At 43.3% G+C, this 21,343-nt stretch overlaps 1 protein-coding gene across 2 annotated transcripts in view; it reads left to right on the top strand.

Annotated features, from left to right (window-relative positions):
* Window positions 1-21,343, top strand: part of DCC (DCC netrin 1 receptor) — a 561,273-nt gene that overhangs the window by 311,054 nt on the left and 228,876 nt on the right. For both annotated transcript variants that reach the window (XM_086628967.1, XM_086628964.1), the window contains exons 4-5: window positions 11,543-11,693; window positions 12,320-12,456. In XM_086628967.1, the coding sequence (XP_086485093.1) occupies window positions 11,543-11,693; window positions 12,320-12,456 (288 nt within the window). The remainder of the gene's footprint in view (window positions 1-11,542; window positions 11,694-12,319; window positions 12,457-21,343) is intronic.

Here is a 21,343-nt window from a genome sequence, read left to right as displayed (position 1 = left end):
TTCCAACCCCTGCCACTAGACCAGGTTGCTCAAAGCCCCATCCAACCTGGCCTTGAACACTTTCAGGGATGGGGCAGCCATAACTTCTCTGGGAAACCTGGTCCAGTGCCTCACTACTCTGAGGGAAGAATTTCTTCCTTAGATCTCATGGAAATCTCTCCTCTTCCAGTTTAAAGCCATTGCCCTGTGTCCTATCACTACACACCCTTGCAGAAAGTCCCTCTCCAGCTTTCTTGTAGGCCCTCTTGAAGTATTGGAAGGCTGCTAGAAGGTCTCCCCAGAGCTTTTCTTCTAGGCTGAACAACCCCAACTTTCTCAGCCTGGCTTCAGAGTCTTCATAGGAGAGGTGCTCTAGGCCTCAGACCATCTTTGTGGCCTCCTCTGGACCTGCTCCAACAGCTCCATTTCCTTCTTCTGTTGAGGACTCCAGATCTGAATGCAGTATTCCAGGTGGGGTCTCAGAAGAGCAGAGCAGAGGGGCAGAATCCCCTCCCTCCACCTGCTGCCCACACTGCTCTGGATGCAGCCCAGGACACGGTTGGCTTTCTGGGCTGCCAGCGCACATTGCTGGCTCACGGTGAGCTTCTCCTCAACCAACACCCCCAAGTCCTTCTCCTCAGGGCTGCTCTCAATCCATTCTCCGCCCAGCCTGTACTTGTGCTTGGGATTGCCCCGACCCACATGCAGGACCTTGCACTTGGCTTTGTTGAACTTCATGAGGTTCTGAGAGGCCCACCTCTCCAGCCTGTCCAGGTCCCTCTGGATGGCATCTCTTCTCTCCAGCGTGTTGACCACACCACCACACTGTGGATACTAAAAAGCTAGAAGCAGAAATTTTCCAGCTACTGCAGCATCCTGTGAAAGTTCTTGTTCCCATGCAGGCTAGCTGAGAAACAGTTTGTTTTTGTAAACTAAGACTTTATCTTGCACCTGTAGCTCGTTATGCAGTCTTGGTTATGGCACACTGGGAAAGTTGTTTTGAAATGGCTGCTGCTGCTGGTGTTGCGTTGGCATTTTCTCCTGGACCTGAATTCTGTGTCGTTCTTCTCTCCATCCCTGGCACGACAGTGACACCACACAGCTTGGTGTCATCAGCAAACTTGCAGAGGATGCATTCGATCCCACTGTCCATGTCTCCAACAAAGATGTTAAATAGCACTGGTCCCAGTACCAACCCCTGAGGAACACCACTCGTCACTGGCCTCCACTTGGACATCGAGCCATTGACCGCTACTCTTTGAGAGCGACCATCCAGCCAATTCCTTATCCACCGAGTGGTCTGTCCATCCAATCCGTGTGTCTTTAGAAAATACTTGCAATGTCAGACTTCTTTAAATATCCTGTAACATCAGGGCACTGACAGAGTTCTGCTGTTACTGCTGTCTTTGCTTGATTTTGAATTGTTGCGTTAATCGAGGAATATCTTGTTCGAGGACCTCTGATTTGGTAAATCTCCCTATGGGAAATGAATGGGGTGGATTCTACTGAATTACATTGTTGTTTAATATGAGTTTTATAGTTAGCCTGAATCTTGAGGAACACCTGGCTGAGCTGAAGCATGTGACCTTTTTGAAGCTCAGCCATCAGTCCCTCACACAACACACTGAGCTTGTGTTGGATTCAAAGCTAACTTGAAGATTTTTTCTCATCTTTTGTACCTCAGGAGGTTTCCTGTGTCGATGTACATTCCTTAACAGCCACTAACTGTCTTAGTCAGGTCTTCACCTCATTCTTAACCTCAACAGCAAGTGCTTAACAGTGTTTATTTTTAGATGAAAACAGATTTCCAACAGATGTGGCCCACTTAATATAAACACTGAACTTGTGGGTTTGGTGGGGGTTTTTATTGAAAACTAACTAATTCATGTTTATGTTCTCCAGTGCTTATTTCCTGCTGGGGTGCCCTAATTCCAAGTAGTACATATAAAACGCAAACACACACGACAACAAAAAACCCAAAGAAAAACTCTAGTGGAAAAAAAAAAAAAAAAACAAACAACAAACCCAAATCATTTATAATGCAGAAATTGTGGGGTGATGGACAAGACCAGAGTCAGGTCCTCTTTACAGCTGGATCCAGATGGTGGTAGAAGCTGAACCTGTTTGCATCACGTGTATTTTTGATAAATTAGTAATTGTTCAGAAAAGAGTTACAGTGTTTTCTGTGCATAACCTGTGGTTTTGGTAAACACATGGGAAATTTTGTACTTTATCCAGGAGATCTTTATAGAATCGCTGCTGGTGTGTTCTGTTATGCGCTTACTTGGGGAAAAAGACTCTTTAAATAGACATTTTTTTTAATAAACTAGATGAAAAACTGATGACTGGAAAAGTGAAGCTGTGTTCTTGCAAGTGGAAGAAAATTAAGCACTCTAAAACCAGTAACAGCCATTGGAACTGGTTGCTTGTGTAATGAATTTTCCATCAGTTGCACTTTAAAACAAGGTTGAATTTTCAGTCACTGCTTTTCCAGCCTTTCAAACGGAGCACAAAGGGATCAAAAGCCTTGTCCTGAGCAGCACACCCAGCGTAGGCATGACTTGTGCTGCTGAATTGGGATAATTTCTGTCAAAGTTTTCATTTTTCCCTCATTAGGAGAGAACTGTTTGGATGGGGTCAGCCCTTGCACAGAACACGCTGTTTCTTAGCGATAATTACTCTCTTTTTTTTTTTTAATTATTAGGAGCATTTGGATGGATTAGGGGAAAAATATTTTCTTGTTTTGGTAAATATATTTTCCTCAAGGTGTCATCTGTTAAAGTCAAGTTTGAAAGCAAGGCAGTGGTGTGAGAGTATTCACACGTGTGTACGTGATATTGTCTTTATCATAGAATCACAGAATGGTTTGGGTTGGAAAGAACCTCAAAGATCATATACTTCCAACCCCCCTGCCATGGGCAGGGACACCCTCCACTACACCAGGTTGCTCAAAGCCCCATCCTACCTGGCATTGAACACTTCCAAGGAAGAGGCAGCCACAACTTCTCTGGGCAACCTGGTCCAGTGCCTCACCACTCTCACAGTCAAGAAGTTCTTCCTTAGATCTCATCTAAATCTCCCCTCTTTCAGTTTAAAGCCATTGCGCCTTGTCTTATCACTACACATCCTTGTCAAAAGCTCCTCTCCAGCTTTCTTGGAGGCCCTCTTGAAGAACTGGAAGACTGCTAGAAGGTCTCCCTGGAGCCTTCTCCAGGCTCAACAATCCCAACTCTCTCAGCCTGGCTCCATAGCAGAGATGCTCCAGCCCTCGGAAGATCTTCATGGCCTCCTCTGGACCTGCTCCAACAATATATATCCATGGTAAATTCCCAGTTACAAAACATCCATGTAGTAGCTTCCAGTATCTGGATTATCCCTACTTCCAGTCGCCCAAATGCATGGCATTGCTGAGGTCACTTTATAAACTGGCTAGATTCTGATCATTAACAGCAAAAAAAAGATTAAATTTTAATGTACTTTTTAATAGTCCTGGGGAAGGAGCTATTTTGCCTCTCTTCCCTAAATAAATGTGATCAGTGCTGAAGTATTTTGTTGCATAATACATAGAAATAGCAGTTTCTCATGGATACCACCTTGCCTGGTTGGAAATAAAAATGAGGAGGGAGATACAGATGTATGTACAGCCGGTGTGTCCGAGGAGCCGAGCTCGGGATCAATGCAATCCTGAGAACAAGAACTAATATCCCCTAAAGAGCTGTTTACCCAACACACCCTGGCCCATTGCCAGATGACAGTTTTTAATTTATTAAATATACATAGAGGTTTCAGGGATTGCTCTAAATGGGATTGGTTTTTAGTGCTTATATTTGACACACGGATTGAGTCGAGAACAAAGACCTGGAGAATGTTACGGAATTTCTTTCCCAACGTATTTGAAAGCAGAAGTTGTTATTGGAAGGTTCCTGGTATCTGATTAAACCTTATGGAATTGAGCTATCTTGAGGATGCTGATACCATCCACTATAGTCTGGCTGAAAAATGTGAGTATACAGCAAAGATCGAGGTGTTTCATTTGCACTTTATCCCTAATTATGTTCTCAAAATGCGGTCCATAAAGAATTCCAAACAAAACAAGACTTCAATAGCGTAGGAACAGCCTTTACATTCCTGCTTTGACGTTTGTTCTCTACTAAATCGTGGCAGCAGAAGAGAATCAAAGACATGGAAGATATCAGGAATGAGCAAAGTTCAGGGCACAAATGTTTTTTGAAACAGAACTGAAAGAATATGGCTATGGATGAATAAAAATGGTAGGACTTGTTTCAATAGTTATACTTTATACTTACAAGACAGAAAAGTAAAAAAAGAAATCCGTGTTAATTTTGGAAAAAATATGTGCCTGTACTTATGACATTGATTATTTAAGTGTTTTTTTTAATATAAAAAATTAAAAGGTTTTTAATATTTTTTTTTTAATTTATTGTATTTTTTTGACATGAGCGGCTTAAAAATCTTGTCCAAAATCCGATGTTTTCAGGTCAGCATAACCAGCTAAAACATAGCTTCTTGAGGAGCTGAGGAATTCTCTGGACTATTAATTATTGACCGTAAATTTTGAATACTGAGGTTTTCAAAGCCCTGGAACAACCAAACTAAACCCTTGAGTAGCTGATGATCTGTCAGACTGACATCTTTGAGAGACAAAATAATAGAATGATCCATGCAATTAAAGCCAGTCAATATCAATGTACAAAACCAGATGAAGTCAGCATAATTTTTTGGTGATAATTTCCTAGAATCATGAAATAGTTTGGGTCCGACCATTCGTATTGTTATAGTAGATTTCTGGGAGGATTTCTTGCCTAATAAATTTGAAAAAATGAAAATCAATATGGTATAGAGTCATAGAATGGATAGGGTTGGAAGGGACCTATGTATATGATAGATCAGAATTGTAGCCATAAATTCTCCAAATAAAATGGTTACTAAGCAGATATTATTTTTTTTTAGTGGGACTTCTCAATAAAAGCTGGGAATATATTCTTGATCCTGTACTCTCTGATAGGCCATTTAACAATAAAACTGCGATTGAAGGCCTGTGCATGTATCACAGAGGTGGTAAATATTGAAGAATATGGATCACTAGCCAGAACTTTATAAATGGGACAGAATTAAAGAAAAAAAGAGAATATTTTAATCCAATTGGCTCTATGGGTTGTATCATAGGAGAGCTGGAGCAGATATCTTGGAGATTCATCTTGAGTAATCAGCAGAACAAGGGTGGAACAGAGCTCTCAGGCTCATGAGATCCTGGTAAGGATAACCATCAGTGATGGCGGGGTCGTGGTACAGAAGATGTGTGACCTCCTTGCTGAGGATTATTTTTATTTTTTCAACTCGAAACAGGCTCAGGCTGGGAGTAAAATCTCACTTCTCTCCATTTACATTGATAAGGCTCCATCGAAAATCTTTTATTAGGTTCTTCTCTGCATTCGGTTACTACCTGGATCAAAGCATTGCTCCTTAGTTGCTGCTGTCTTTGCATCTCGAGGACAATGTAGGTCTAAAATAATGTCTGCCAAAGCTCTGTTGCTCAGCTGGAAGTAAGAGCGTAAATGCGTCGCTACTTTTTCGCTTCAGCTCTGTTCTCCCTTTTCAGGAGAGAAGATAATGGAGTTGTGGAGCAGATCCACATTCTGTTTCAATTTTGTCTCTGAAACTTTAATGGTTAGAGAAAAAGCTTCCTCTTTTTGTTTTATAAACACAAACCAGCAGCGTCCCTTCTCTACCCCTGCAGTAATAAATTTTATATTCTTCTTTCACCTGAGAATCTTGAAGAACGAGTCAAAGGGCTGTAAATATTGTTGTCTTCCTTATGGATGAGGAAACTGGAGTGGGTCTCAAGAAATCATCATTAAAGGTAGAAATAGGACCCCGATGTATCATTTCGCGTTCCAGCAGCGACTTGGCACGGTTTTCCTTGTGCTTTAGCCTAATGTGTTTTGAAGTTACTACAGTAAGAAGAATGCCTTCACCCCCTGCTTCATGTCGTTCCTAAAGATACAATCGTGTCATAGAATCATAGAATGGTTTGGGTTGGAAGGGACCTCAAAGATCATCCAGTTCCAACCCCCCTGCCATGGGCAGGGACACCCTCCACTCCACCAGGTTGCTCAAAGCCGCATCCAACCTGGCCTTGAACACTTCCAGGGATGGAGCAGCCACAGCTTCTCTGGGCAACCTGTGCCAGTGCCTCACCACCCTCTGAGTGAAGAAGTTCTTCCTTAGATCCAATCTAAATCTCCCCTCTTTCAGTTTAAAGCCATTATTCCTTGTCCTATCACTACATGCCCTTGTCCAAAGTCCCTCTCCAGCTTTCCTGTAGCCCCTTTAGGCACTGGAAGGCTGCTGGAAGGTCTCTTTGGAGCCTTCTCTTCTCCAGGCTGAACAGCCCCAACTCTCTCAGCCTGTCTCCATAGCAGAGGTGCTCCAGCCCTCGCGTCATCTTTGTGGCCTCCTCTGGACTCGCTCCAACAGCTCCATGTCCTTCTGGTGTTGGGGACTCAGAGCTGAATGCAATATTCCAGGTGGGGTTGTTATTACTTAGATACTTCTGTTCATGTCACATCCCAGAGCTCTAAGCCAGGCTTGAGTTTTTTGGGGGAGGAGAGGATGGAAGGGATGAAGCAGAAAAACACCAGCAAGGAGGTTGGGAGGTGGAGGCAAAAAAGCGAAATCCCAAAGTAGTAACTGCATTGTGGTTATACATTTTAATGCCTTCCATATATTGAGAGATCGGTATCGGTTTAATGACGGATTTCGTTACCGCTGTTCACACATAACCCTTCCTTTTTCGTCGGGATTAAGTTTTCAGCCTCTAGGCATGATGGGGAGATGAGGTTGGGGAATTTCACTGCCCTTTCCTCGCTGACAGCAGAGAGCAAAATGGAGTTTTATTTGGTATAAATCTATATCTCTTTTAATCGAATTTAGAAATGTGCCTACGAACACTTAGAGATAGTCCGTCACATCAGTGTCACGTTAAAGGCAGCTCAGTTGGGCGGTTTACAATATAAAAACTGCTGCAATAAAAAAAAAAAAAAAATCAAATTGTACCAGCAAAGTACAATATTATCCAAAGAGGTTCAGAAAAATTTTCCTGGGCATGATACCATGGGAGTCTTTTGTCGATTGAACACCACTTAGAAACGCAAAGCAGCGGAGCGCAGTACGATGCCATACAACAGGATGCAACGCGGTTTTATAAAAGCTTCTTTTTTTTTTTTTTCCCCCGGTATCTGCTGGAGCTAAAATACTGCAGTAAAGTTTTTCTCCTCGAGCGCTGAATCCCAGTGAACCCCTTGCAACTTTGTTTTCCTCGATAGGCAGAAATAAATGGAGTTTTACGTGCTTGAAACCAATTTGGCTGGAGAGTGAACACATCCTCAACTCTTATCAATGCGTATTGACGCAAATCTGAGGGTTCCTGAAGGGAACAACCAGGGAATGCTATAAAGCGTGTCGGTAAAATGTGACTTTTTTGAAAGGAAGCTCTGCCTTTAACATAAGAATGAGAAAAAAGTAGAGTTCAGGGCCTTTCCCTGCTGTAAAGTACATATATGGCCTTAGTTATGTCACAAAATATCTCAATTACTCCATTAACCATCTGTAAAAAGGAGATAAAAATGACTTTTAATAAGGCTTTTTCAGAATATCTATGTATATTTTTCCAAATAATGTGGTATTCTCAGATATCAGTGTAATGGGGACTGCTGAAATCACACACACATTCGCAGATCCTTTTTGTGGTTTTGAATTTCAGCTATGTGTCATCGATGTAACGAGCATGGAATATACGCATATAGCTGTACCTCATTACTGCACTTCATGTGCTCAAGAAAAACGCTAAATATGAAATGAGATTTTTGTTTGTTTGGGGGAAAATAAGTTCTCACAGCTCACTGCTTTGTAATTGAGTTTAGGTATATCTGTTCATTCTTAAACATTAATATATAGAAAGTTGTTGAGGCACTTGCAAAGATTTCCCCGAGTTGTGGCTGCCCCATCCCTGGAAGTGTTCAAGGCCAGGTTGGATGAGGCTTTGGGCAACCTGGTGTAGTGGAGGGTGTCCATGCCCATGGCAGGGGGGTTGGAACTAGATGATCTTTGAGGTCCCTTCCAACCCAAACCATTCTGTGATATGTGTATTTCTGGTCATTGCAAGAGGTACTACGCAATTCACAAGCCAAAGGCATCACTGTGATCAGCCAAGATGTCTTCACAGATTGAAGTGATTGAGTTGTCTGTGATAACTTCTGCATCAGTTGCATTGCTGATGGCTGGAAATTGCCCATCCATCTGGTTACAGTACGAAGTTTAAATATACTGTTATTGTAAATCCATAACAAATGCATGTCGCGGACTGCCTGTGTCTTCTTCCGATGGGTCGCAACCAACCGACTGTTGCGACCACAAGGTATTCTACAATCAGAAGGCTCTTCTAAACTCACTGCTACCTTAATCCAACAGAGAGCTCCAATTCACGCTCTCCCGAGGGCTCCTACCTCTCCAAACTCCAGGAGGGAAATGCCCCACTCCCTCTTGGGAGTGCCCCACCTTTAAACTTCCCATAGGTCACGTGGTCTCCGGCCAACCAACGTGACTCAGCACCTGTCTTGATGAGGCACAGGTGCTTCTCATGTAGCAGCCGGGAAACTTCCCCGACAATTCCCCCTTTTCTTTAAAAAAAAAAAAAAAAATTGCCTCGCAGCCTTTAGGGGTTTCTTCTGAAATTTCTTTCACTGCAGGGGGGGTCATGGCCTGCTGCAACATGTTCACTACGGTTGCTAACTGCTGGGATATACCTTGCAGCATTGTCATGGCCTGTCGTACTAATAACGGCTGCATTGCTCGTACTTGTGCCATGTATGTCGCCGGATATGAATTTGCCAGGGGTGGGGTTATTAAATCAAACGGCGGAGCTGTAGGCTCGATACCTCCTGAGGAGGAAGGGGGGGTTGCTGGGGCAAACGGTGGGGGACGCTCCAGTACCTCCTGGAGGGTGGGGCAAAGTTCCTGCATAGTCCCCGCCACTTTGTTGACCTCTGTGAACAGTGAGGACACGTCTAGTTCATTGTCCACACTGTTTCCCTCAGACAGTTCGTTGCCCCCTTCGTATCCTTCGCTTGCGGATACATAATCTGTAAATTCCTCTTCCTCCTCTTCCTCCTCTTCTGCTGACCCCTTTTGAATTATATTATCTAGGGCCTCCCATGTACGCAGAAGGTCGGTCCGGCCTCTTTGATTAACCACGGCTTCATAGAGCAACTTATCCCCCAGCTTTTTCCAAAGTTCTAGGTTAAAGGTGCAGGTAAGGCTGAATAGATCTTCGTGCCCCGCTGCCCAGTTAAGTAAACTATATAGGTCTTCATTACCTATGTTGAGCCCCGCAGCCATCCCTGCAGATTTGAGAAAGGCGAAGGTCTGATTCTCCTTGACAAAATTCTGGCCCATTTTAGCTCCCAGCAGCTCACCTTGTTTCAGGCGTCTAGGTTGAAACAGATCAATTCACAGCTCTCCTGCTGCTCTCAAGCTTCACTGGGTTTTATCTCCACCGCAGCTCACCCTGCGGTCCAGGCAGTTCGCGTTTCGACGAATCACGTCGGGGTCACCAGATGTCGCGGACTGCCTGTGTCTTCTTCCGATGGGTCGCAACCAACCGACTGCTGCGACCACAAGGTATTCTACAATCAGAAGGCTCTTCTAAACTCACTGCTACCTTAATCCAACAGAGAGCTCCAATTCACGCTCTCCCGAGGGCTCCTACCTCTCCAAACTCCAGGAGGGAAATGCCCCACTCCCTCTTGGGAGTGCCCCACCTTTAAACTTCCCATAGGTCACGTGGTCTCCGGCCAACCAACGTGACTCAGCACCTGTCTTGATGAGGCACAGGTGCTTCTCATGTAGCAGCCGGGAAACTTCCCCGACAAATGCACACAGCTAGTTACGGGGTTTTTTTTTCTACTTGTATGGGAGAACCAGCTAATTACTTGGAGCTGATCCTGGAAGATCTTGTAGTTGTTAAGTTGGTAGGAATATTCATTTATATTATGTAATTTTTATGTTTGTGTCAGGAAACAAGGAGTAATGTTTAATGGCTGCAGTCCAGCACATTTGTTTCAACATCTGTGATAAGAAAATGAAGTCATTTTCAAGAGAAGGAACAGACTCATTAAAAAGCAAACGAACCCAACTGATGTCCTTGGCGTATGGTTCTGTTTGCGTGGCCAGCAGATCGAGGGAGGGGATTCTGCCCCTCTGCTCTGCTCTCGTGAGACCCCCCTGCAGTGCTGCGTTCAGCTCTGGGGTCCCCAACACTAGAAGGACATGGAGCTATTGGAGCAGGTCCAGAGGAGACCATGAAGATGATCTGAGGGCTGGAACACTTCTTCTCTGAAGCCAGGCTGAGAGAGTTGTGTTTGTTGAGCCTGGAGAAGAGAAGGCTCCAGGCAGACCTTCCAGCAGCCTTCCAGTACCTGAAGGGCCTACAAGAAATCTGGAGAGGGACTTTTGGACAAGAGCATGTAGTGACAGGACAAGGGGCAATGGCTTTAAACTGAAAGAGGGGAGATTTAGGTGAGATCGAAGGAAAAACTTCTTGAATCTCAGGGGGGTGAGGCACTGGCACAGGTTTCCCAGAGAAGCTGTGGCTGCCCCATCCTTGGAAGTGTTCAAGGCCAGGTTGGATGAGGCTTTGAGCAACCTGGTGTAGTGGAGGGTGTCCCTGCCCATGGCAGAGGGGTTGAAACTGGATGATCTTTGAGGTCCCTTCCAACCCAAACCATTCTAATGATTCTGTGATTTCAGGCACAACGAGTGGGTCTGGAGTCTGTCTTGTCACTGGAGTGTGGGTTGTCCCTTGGTTGGTGGAGATCCACCCGTGGCAGTCAGAGGTACAGATTTAGCTCATCCTATAGTAGGTACCCTGCGCTCAGCTCAGTTACACACATGTTGGGTGATCATGTGGACACCTTTGATCAGGCAAAGGAGGATCTGGGGCACTAACCTTTCTACTCATTCCTTCTCTCTCTGGATTTTTCAAGTTATTTCATTCTTCACATTCTTTGTTTTCCTAACTTGAAGCTTTCCTTCTCGTCTCTCACCTGCCATATTTATGAACTTCCCTCTGACGACTCCAAAATAGCGTCATTAATCCAGTACTGCTCTTAACCTTCTGTGTATCTCTGTCTTTTCTTGCCGTGACTGCGGCTTTCCGGGACCTGACTTTAATACTGGGCTATAAACAGTCCTTTCTCACTTTCCCAAAAGCTGGTAGTTTTCTGCTTTCAAATTGCTCCCTTGGGTCCAACCTGGGAGCAGCTCTCAGATTGCCATTTGAGACGCTTTTTATATGTCTGTGCTATGAGTTTTCTATTTTTCCCATCAGTAGGAGTCTGTGAAAGGTACGGTCTCCTGGGTCTGTTATCGATCAGTCGTTTTACATTCCCAGTTCCTAACAATAAGAATGTCGTTTTGTTTTGTTGGTGGTTGGTTGTTTTGGGTTTTCTTTTAGGGATGATAACTGTCTCTTTTGCTCTCATAGATACAGGTTTGCACAGACAGCAGTTTTTCCTTCAGCGACCGTCGAACGTGGTGGCCATGGAAGGGAAGGATGCTGTTTTGGAATGCTGTGTTTCTGGCTACCCCCCTCCCACCTTCACGTGGCTGCGAGGAGATGAAGTGCTCCCCATCAGGTAGCTCAGTCCTTTGCAACTCGCCTACTCTAACGCTATGTTCCCTTGAGCAAAGTAAAGGCATTTACTGAGTCACATTTTAAATTCAGTGGGGTGGACTTGGAGGCCATGAGATTTTCCTCCTAAATAATAGAGACTGGACACGGCTCTTAACCTGCTGCCCTAACTCATCGTTAAGGGGCAATGGATTTAAACTGAAAGAGGGGAGATTTTGATTAGATATAAGGAAGAACTTTTTCGCTCTGAGGGTGGTGAGGCACTGGCACAGGTTGCCCAGAGAAGCTGTGGCTGCCCCATCCCTGGAAGTGTTCAAGGCCAGATTGGATGGGGCTTTGGGCAACCTGGTGTAGTGGAGGGTGTCCCTGCCCATGGCAGGGGGGTTGGAACTAGATGATCTTGAAGGTCTCTTCCAACCCAAACCATTCTGTGATTCTATCTCTGCACCAAATCCGAGGGTGGAATTTGATCATAAATGTCACCTGGCTGGTATTTAAAATGGAAATGTAAAGCTATTAACAGCACAAATCACAGCTGAGAATTCCTTAGAGCATCATTTACTCTGTGTGGATTTTCTAGATACAGATAGCACCTTAACATGCTGCGGGTATGTGTTATCAATGTTTCAGGTCCAAAAAGTATTCGCTCCTGGCTGGCAGTAACCTCCTCATATCGAATGTCACCGACGATGATTCTGGCACGTACACGTGTGTAGTCACCTACAAAAACGAGAACAGCAGTGGCTCTGCAGAGCTGTCAGTGATGGGTGAGTACCTGAACTACGCCCGCTGTGCTTTTCCAAAAATATTTTTCTGTTTTCCCTTTTCCACAATGATTTAATTTTCAGAAATCCAAATCATTGCAAACTGTACAAGTCCCTTCCCTGCTTCGAGTGGGTGTTCACACTCGTGGGAATCAAGTCCTGGAAATCTTTGAGTGCCGCCCGCCGTGCCCTGTTGCCAAACATCTTATGGTGTCGGATGCGAATTGCTACTGCCTTCTGTACATGGTCCTTCCTCTTTATTTCACCTTCTTGAAGCCTTATTTTTGGCATTATTTTGTATGTCTTTGTTGTGCACGACGTCAAGCACAGTGGGTTGAAAATCAAGTTTGTAATTGCCTTTTTTTTTTTAATGTCATGAGCAGTATTTATGGTGAAGGTAAAAAAACCCGACGTATTTAGTGTCTTCTCTCCAAATGAACAAAAATCCAATTAAAGTTGTGGAAGTCCTCACTCAGCAGCGATGCTCTGAGGGCTGTTAAATCTTATGAAACCACCCTCCCGACAGAACCTGCTTTTCCCCCACGTTCCTTCCTCATGGCAAATATTAATGGAATCTGAAATATTTAAATCTAATAGCTGCCTTTTTTTCCTTCTTTCTTTGTTTAAACCATGGAACAATAGCAGAAAACGGTGGTGTTATTCAGGCAGATCTGAAGAGTGACATGGTTAATACTTAGTCAAACAATAACAATATTCAATGTGCTGCTCATTTTGCATTCTGGCTTTAAAGCTTATGTGTGGAAAATACTTTCATTAGTGAACAGAGCCTTAATTTGGATTATAGGATATTCAGTGCTTGTATAACAATATCCTTTTATCAAGCCACAATAAAATATAATAATTACTGGTGATGGAGGGTTCAGTCCTATTTCTTTAGGTGTGTTAATATAATACATTGTTTTACTAGATAAAAAAAAAATAAATGTGGCTTTATGATTGTGGAAGTTCATTTATTAAGGAATTGTTTTCATGAAAAGGAATCAAATAGAGAAAAGGAAGGTGAGTTGTTGGGCAGTATGATTTATTTGCCATACTGAAATATGTGGATTTCAGACCTAGTGTGTGGCAGGTGGCTAATTGTTGCTTGAGAAGTAGAAATAAATTAACGTTGATATTTCACCACAACAACAGATTGCAAGATCTTCTGGTAAGAGCAGCCGTGGCCGAAGGATTGTTGCATACGTTATTGCGTAGATAGTTTCTGACCGTGTGGTTCTCATGAAAATTAACGGGACTTTTCCATCTAAGTCCTTTCTGTAGCTTTTGAAACATTTATTCCCATCTGCATTCAGGCTGTAACACATCCGGCTTCGGCTTCGTTAAGCTGTAAGAGTGCCATGTAAGAATTAAAAGTATATAAATTTTCATGTGCCTTGAGAGGTATGTGATGGCAATATGACACGACTCTAAGGAAGAATGTGAGATGATGACAATCTTCAAGAGATGAAGATGGAATGCTCTGAAGAGGGCTTACAAGAAAGCTGGAGAAGGACTTTTTGCAAGGTTGTGTAGTTGTAGGACAAGGGGTAATGGATTTCATAGATTTCATAGATTTTCTAGGTTGGAAAAGACCTTAGAGATCATCCAGTCCAGCCGTCCCTAATCTCCCATTAAGCCATATCCCTTAGTAGTTCACCCAGTAGTTCATTTAAACTGAAAGGGGAGATTTTGATGAGATCTAAGGAAGAACAACTTCCCTCTGAGGGTGGTGAGGCACTGGAACAGGTTTCCCAGAGAAGCTGTGGCTGTTCCATCCCTGGAAGTGTTCAAGGCCAGGTTGGATAAGGCTTTGGGCAACCTAGTGTAGTGGAGGGTGTCCCTGCCCATGACAGGGGGGTTGGAACTAGATGATATTGAAGGTCCCTTCCAACCCAAACCATTCTATGATAAGACAGTGCTAAGTATGAAACTAGACCAAGAGAAAGACAAAAGATGCCACAATTGCTGACTCTTTGTAGTTGCGAGGGGAAGCCAAAACTGCATTGCCATGAATTGCACTTGCCATGACACAGTGCAATTGTATTTGTTGGCTTACTTTTTGGTAAAGTTTGCGTTCACATATGGAATGCTCAAATATGGAACAATAAGAAAAAATAAAAATAGAGCTGTAACTTGGGCACAATATCGATGTAGGTTTATTTTCATGAGGAGATCACTCACTTGTGAAACGGAACTGTAAATGAAACGTTGTGTTCGTATATGTTTGGATTAATAACAGAAAATGTTCAAAGGATTCAAAAGAAATTACATGACTAAACTGGAGAGATGATGACAGCAATCCCCTGATATCTGTCTTTCCAGAGCAATGTACCAGGGCTACTAATTTGCTCAGAATCTATTTATTTGCTGAATCCATCCTTACCAGTAGGAAACTCTCAGATGCACTAAAGTGTCTCGTGTTATCATCACATCTCATCAACAGAATGCTTAATTGATAACTCTGTTTTCTTTTTTTTTGGCTAAATCCAAACTGCAGCTATTTCTGTGTGTTTCCTTGGAGTTAATACACTTGTTTATTTAACAAACTCTAAATTACCCCTCAGTATTTTGTTGGAAGACTCATGTTTGTTAATATTGATATTATCCTTTAATTGTTAATGTATCTGTAGCGCAAAGAGGGATATATGAGATGTTTGCAGTCGGAATGAAAAAAAATTGAAGAGTCTAATAATCATTCTCTGAAGTCGTGAGTAGACAAGATCAGATCAAAGTTAGTTGTGTCGCATGGTAGCGAGATGCTTTTGATCTTTTAAATAATGAGCCTATTTGCAAGAAACAGAGTGTTTTTTATACTCTGTTCCTATTAATTCTTTTAAAGAGCTCAAAATAACCCTTTCTGTTTGGGTTATAGGCCTAAAATCACAAATGGTGAAGGAATTTGCAAGAAGCAAGAATATATTTTGCTGAAATTTAGTTTTGTGTAGTGGCTTTCTGGCAATATTTTAGCCACGATCTCCTTGTGTAATAAAAATGAAAAGGTCCGGTGCGGAACACCCAGTTACTGTAGAAATCATCTGCGTGCCCGGTAGCTTTATGTTTAAACAAACCATTTGAAGGTGATTAAATGTGTTTAACTGGTGTCAACTGCAATTATTTTTGACGTATCTTTTCGCTTTCAGAAGTGTATTTTGGGCTTGTTCCCTTTTGGCCTCTGAAGGGTTTTTGAAGCACGACTAAAAGCTGACTTAAGCTGTTTTAGCACAAAAAAACATCCTACCCCAACTCCCTGAATGTTCTCAAAGTGATATAAATCCAGAGAAAAAAAGATTTCCATACTCTATATACCTACTTGTGGGATCTCACTCTGATCGTGGCCTGGTTTGGTGGTGGAATAAATGTCTGGGATTTGAGGTCCTGGTGGAGATCTAATTCTATAAATCCAATTTTCTCTGGGTGGTTGTAACTGAGTTTGATAGATTTGCTAATATGCCATCATACATGATTTCTTTTTCCTTAGTATTTTGGTTGTCCCATACTTTGTATTGAGAGGAAACTGTGATTGTAGTGATACAGCAGGAGAAGAGCATCAGGTCTTCTGAAAGTTGAGAGTTTCATCAACTATTTTTTGCAAAATAACACCTATATTCTGAATTACGCTCTTGATGCTGTGGAATCAGGCAACTGTTTTCAAACGGAGCAAGATTGAGATAATATATGGGGTTTTTTATTTTCATTTCCTAAAATATTTCTTAAGGAGAAACAGAAGGGAACAGTTTTCCCGTAGTGTTGGGTCACGAACACTGGTTTGACTTAGATTTTTTGCCTGAAGTGAAAGAGAAAGTAGAAGCCAAAAAAATACCGTGGATTTGAAAGACAGCATTTGCAGAAAAAAACCTGTTGCTAACTTTTATTGAGCATCCATATGTATAAGCTACAAACAACTTGACTGCAATTTAAAGGCATTTTTTCCTATGCAAATGCCTTATACCTGGGAGTTTTTTACTAAGAAGTGTTTTTAGCACTAGTTTTGTTTGCCATTGCAGAAGAAAAGCTCCACGGAAGGTAAAACCACGTGAGACAAGCGGCTTATAAAATCACTTTGGTCTTTTTGACAAGAATGAACGATTTTAAGCACCGTGCATCTAGGGCAAATCAGTTTTTCTTGTTTTACTTCTGACTGTGCTGCATAAATTCCTGTAGCAAAATGGTTATTCGGAGACCAAGGTTGTGGAAAATATGGAATAAAGTAGATGTGGATCCACATTGGTACGTGTGAATCGTTTAGGTGGAGAGTAGTATTAAGAAGGAAGCTTCCATCACCATAACATGGTTTGACACAGCAATGAAAGCATGAAAAATGAGAAGCCTACTAACATTTCCGTTGTGGAAATATTTCCAAAAGTGGTTATAGGCTGTTGGTAACGTTAAAAGTCAAACGCAGTGTTGTACCCTATTGATATTCATTGAAAAATAATTTCCGAGACGTAGGAGATTAGCTGCTGTTGTAAACCTGGAGAGGAGCAGGTGGATCTGCAGTGGGTGGGACATTGCAACAGCTCTACCAAAGCCGGTGAACCCAAGAAAATTTGGGTAAATCAAACTTGCTTGTGTTTTGCCATCTCGCTGAAGAAACCAAATGCAGAATAGACTCTAATTATTTTCTGCTCCAAGTTTATAGTTCTTTATGGAACAGGGCCTATGTATGTATGAGCTGGCCAGGGTAAAGCGGCACAGTAATCTGCCATAAATCAGAGAGATTTATCAGGCAAAAAAGAGACAAATGAACATAAAACCCGATCTCTCCCCAAAGCAAAGACAGCCTCTCTCCCATTTATTTTCCTGAAAAGTTTCAATACTGAAAAGTTCACTGTAAATGGAAACATTGATACCATTCGTTGTGTTTCTTGTGCGTATAACTTTGAGTCTGACATGTCCACGTAGGTTTGCCATCCCTACAGCTCCTCTGTTGGGTCAAGCGGAGAGAAATGTCCAAAGTATTGTTCTGACACCCTTTTGCAGAAGGTCGATGGAGCTGAGACACCTGGTTGTCACTGAGATGAGAGAAAATTAATGATAGTCTCACCTGAAAATGTAAGAGTCAAATATTTACATTAAGCTTTAAGGGGAGATTTCTTTTTCGGGGTATCCATGTGGGACAGGTGACACAAGCTCTGTTGGAAACACTGGCTTTGCCTCCTGAAACGTAACCAGGCTTTCCAAGGTGAAGGTGCTGGACTAGATGAGATGGATCAATAACTCTTTCTGCATTCACTCCCCTTTATTTAGAGAATTTAAAACCTGTATTGCCTAATCAATAGCTTTCAGTGGCTTCACAGGAGCCACTTATATTCTTCCATCCAGCAAAAATACATTTGGACACTGTTGAAATGAATTTTATACAACTGAAGCCGGAACATTTCCCTTGGAAATCGGTTTTCTACGGTCGTGTTGCTAACGGAGAGCACGGTGTGGTCGCACAGTGCTAAATACAGGTAGTGACAGTAAAATAAAGTTAGGGGGTACCCTATAGCTGATCCCAAAATGTTAACTGCTCCCTTCAAAGATGATTTTTTTTTATACTTCAGGCATTAGGAGCAGAACGGTGTTAACCGTACAACGGCGGCAATGAATTCGTGGCGCTAGCGAGGGGTCCGTGCCGATGTAGAGAGTAAACTGCAAAGCACCCCAGCTGGCAACTGAGTCACTCCTCCAGTGGGACTGGGGAGAGAACTGGAAGAGTAAGAGCAAGACAACTCTTTCACTACAGGAAGTTTAAAGCTGATGAAATAATTTCTGTTTACCTTTTAAACAGCATTATATTAATCTGTGGAGCGTCCTATCAGAGGATAGCTTTGGGAGTAACGGATTTGTAGATTGATTCAAGATTTGGCATTGTTTTAGTGGACATGAGCACATTGAACACCCTAGAAAGTAGAATTTCAATGGTCTCTCTTCTGTGTTTCTGTGTTTTAACATAAAGAGACTGAAAATATGCATATATATATATATATGTATATTTGTGTGTGTGAGTTTCAGAGTTGATTTAGTCCTTTATGGGAAGAAGCAGATGGACACGCTGGAGGGAAGGGATGCCATCCAGAGGGACCTGGACAGGCTGGAGAGGTGGGCCTGTGAGAACCTCAGGAAATTCAACAAAGGCCAAGTGCAAGGTCCTGCATGTGGATCAGGGCAATCCCAAGCACAAGTACAGACTGGGCGGAGAATGGATTGAGAGCAGTCCTGAGGAGAAGGACTTGGGGGTGTTGGTTGAGGAGAAGCTCACCATGAGCTGGCACTGTGCGCTGGCAGCCCAGAAAGCCAATGGTGTCCTGGGCTGCATCCAAAGCAGCGTGGGCAGCAGGTGGAGGGAGGGGATTCTGCCCCTCTGCTCTGCTCTCCTGAGACCCTACCTGCAGTGCTGCCTTCAGCTCTGGGGTCCTAACACAAGAAGGACATGAGGAGCTGTTAGAGTGGATCCAGAGGAGGGCCATGAAGATGATATGAAGGCTGGAGCACCTCTGCCATGGAGCCAGGCTGAGAGAGTTGTGGCTGTTGAGCCTGGAGAAGAGAAGGCTCTGGGGAGACCTTCTAGCAGCCTTCCAGTACTTCAAGGGGGCCTACAAGAAATCTGGAAAGGGACTTTTGACAAGGGTGTGTAGTGATAGGACAAGGGACAATGGCTTTAAACTGAAAGGGGAGATTTCAATGAGATCTAAGGCAGAAATTCTTGACTGTGAGGGTGGTGAGGCACTGGACCAGGTTGCCCAGAGAAGCTGTGTCTGTCCCGTCCCTGGAAGTGTTCAAGGCCAGGTTGGATGAGGCTTTGGGCAACCTGGTGTAGTGGAGGGTTTCCCTGCTCATGGCAGGGGGGTTGGAACTAGGTGATCTTTAAGGTCCTTTCCAACCCAAACTATTCTATGATTATTCCGTATCTACCACAGAGTTTCTCTCAGTGTATTCTCTTGCTGTTGACACTGGCTGGTACTGGCAGTGAGGCTGAACTGGAATGAACAGCAATTTGATCTTTGAAAGCTTCCAAATAGGTTTGGGTTGGTTTTTTTTTTTTATTCCTCGGTCCTGTTTGAGATCTCATTTTGCTTTTCGAGGACTTTGAAGAATTTGTTCTGAGTGATTTTTCCCTTGATGGAGTCTGTGAATATCAAGGTGAATGCCTACTCGCAGGTAATGGGAAGCTCATCCTGGTAATTTTGTGCGATTGAAGGACAGTCAGCTAATTTTTATTGCCACGGATGGAATGGGAGTTGAGTGCCTCATTTAAACCGTTCTGGAAATGTAATTCTGGTGAATGCATCATGAGGATCAAATAGTTATTCAGCACCTGACATTTGTAAAAAGCACTCGAGTGAAGCTCCAATGTTGTCATATTTCTGATAATGGTGTTTAAATTCAATCCTATTAAAAATAAATATCCCCAACAAGCTCTGTGATACCGACGCTCACTTGGCTGATCACAGGCAAATTGCTGTGATCTATAGGTTTATGTTGAAAAGAAAAAAAGATTCATATAAAAAAAACAACAAATATCCCTTTGAATCCCCAGGAGAAGCAGCGTTGGAAAGTTAACTTTACCAGATCTCTGCATAGTCTGATGTTTAAACTTTTCATTTTTGTGGTTCAGCCCTCAATAAATGCAGAGATATTCTGCTATTTTCTCTCCAACGAGGCAGCTTTGCTGCTGCCAGAGCAGCATTAAGCAGGTTGGTGTGTTTACGTGCAGAGCCCTTGCAGGGACCACCAAGAGAGCAGTGCAGTGCATGGTCCTACCAGTCTGACTCTGGAATATAGCATGGGACCAACGGAGATGTTCCCTGTCCCAACAGGTGATGGCACAGTTTGCTGTCCCACCTATCTACTTTGGCGATCCCTAACTTAATTTTTCTAGTTTAGCTTTAGGCTCTGTAAGGCTTTGCATAAATTTCTTTAGGATTGATTTTTGCTCATGGGCATAAGTGCTAAAAGAGATTTCGAGAAGTGTCTAACTTTGGGAGCCAGTTCTGACCCTGAGAATTACTGAGAAGCTACTTACACTTTGGAGACAAAAATATTCTTTTTTCTCTTTGCTTCCTTGCTTCTTGGTTTGTTTTTTCAGATATGACCTTGAGAGGAGTAACATGGCAGGGGAGCCATGAATCATGTGTGCAAAACATGGATTCCCGTTACTATTCCTGTGTTACTGTTAATGTGGATGTCCTGTAAGACATCCTTGTCTCTAAACTGGGGAGACAAGGATTAGAGAGATGGACTACTCGGATGGATGAGAATTAGTTGGATGGTCGCACTCAAAGGGTTGCGCTCAATGTCTTGGTGTCCAAGTGGAGAACAGTGACGAGTGGTGTTCTTCAGGGGTTGGTATTGGGACCAGTGCTGTTCAGCTTCTTTGTCAGTAACATGGACAGTGGGATCAAGTGCACCCTCAGCAAGTTTGCTGATGACATGAAGCTCTGTGGTGTGGTGGACATGCTGGAGGGAACAGATGCCATCCAGAGGGGGCCTTGACAGCCAGCAATGTACGCTTGCAGCCCAGAAAGTCAACTGTATCCTGGGCTGTATCCAAAGCAGCGTGGGCAGCAGGTCGAGGGAGGGGATTCTGCCCCTCTGCTCTGCTCTCCTGAGACCCACCTGGAATACTGCGTTCAGCTCTGGGTCCCCAACACAAGAAGGACATGGAGCTGGAGCAGGTACAGAGGAGGCTACGAAGATGATCCGAGGGCTGGAGCACCACTTCTCTGAAGCCAGGCTGAGACAGTTGTGGCTGTTGAGCCTGGAGAAGAGAAGGCTCTGGGGTGATCTTATTGCAGCCTTCCAGTACTTAAAGGGGGCCTACAGGAAAGCTGGAGAGGGACTTTTGACAAGGGTGTGTAGTGACAGGACACAGGGCAATGGCTTTAGACTGAAAGAGGGGAGATTT

The sequence above is a fragment of the Tauraco erythrolophus genome, chromosome Z (assembly GCF_009769465.1).
Source record: "Tauraco erythrolophus isolate bTauEry1 chromosome Z, bTauEry1.pri, whole genome shotgun sequence".
NCBI lineage: Eukaryota > Metazoa > Chordata > Aves > Musophagiformes > Musophagidae > Tauraco > Tauraco erythrolophus.
Note: the sequence above shows the minus strand (reverse complement) of the source record. Positions and strands in the feature narration are given on the sequence as shown.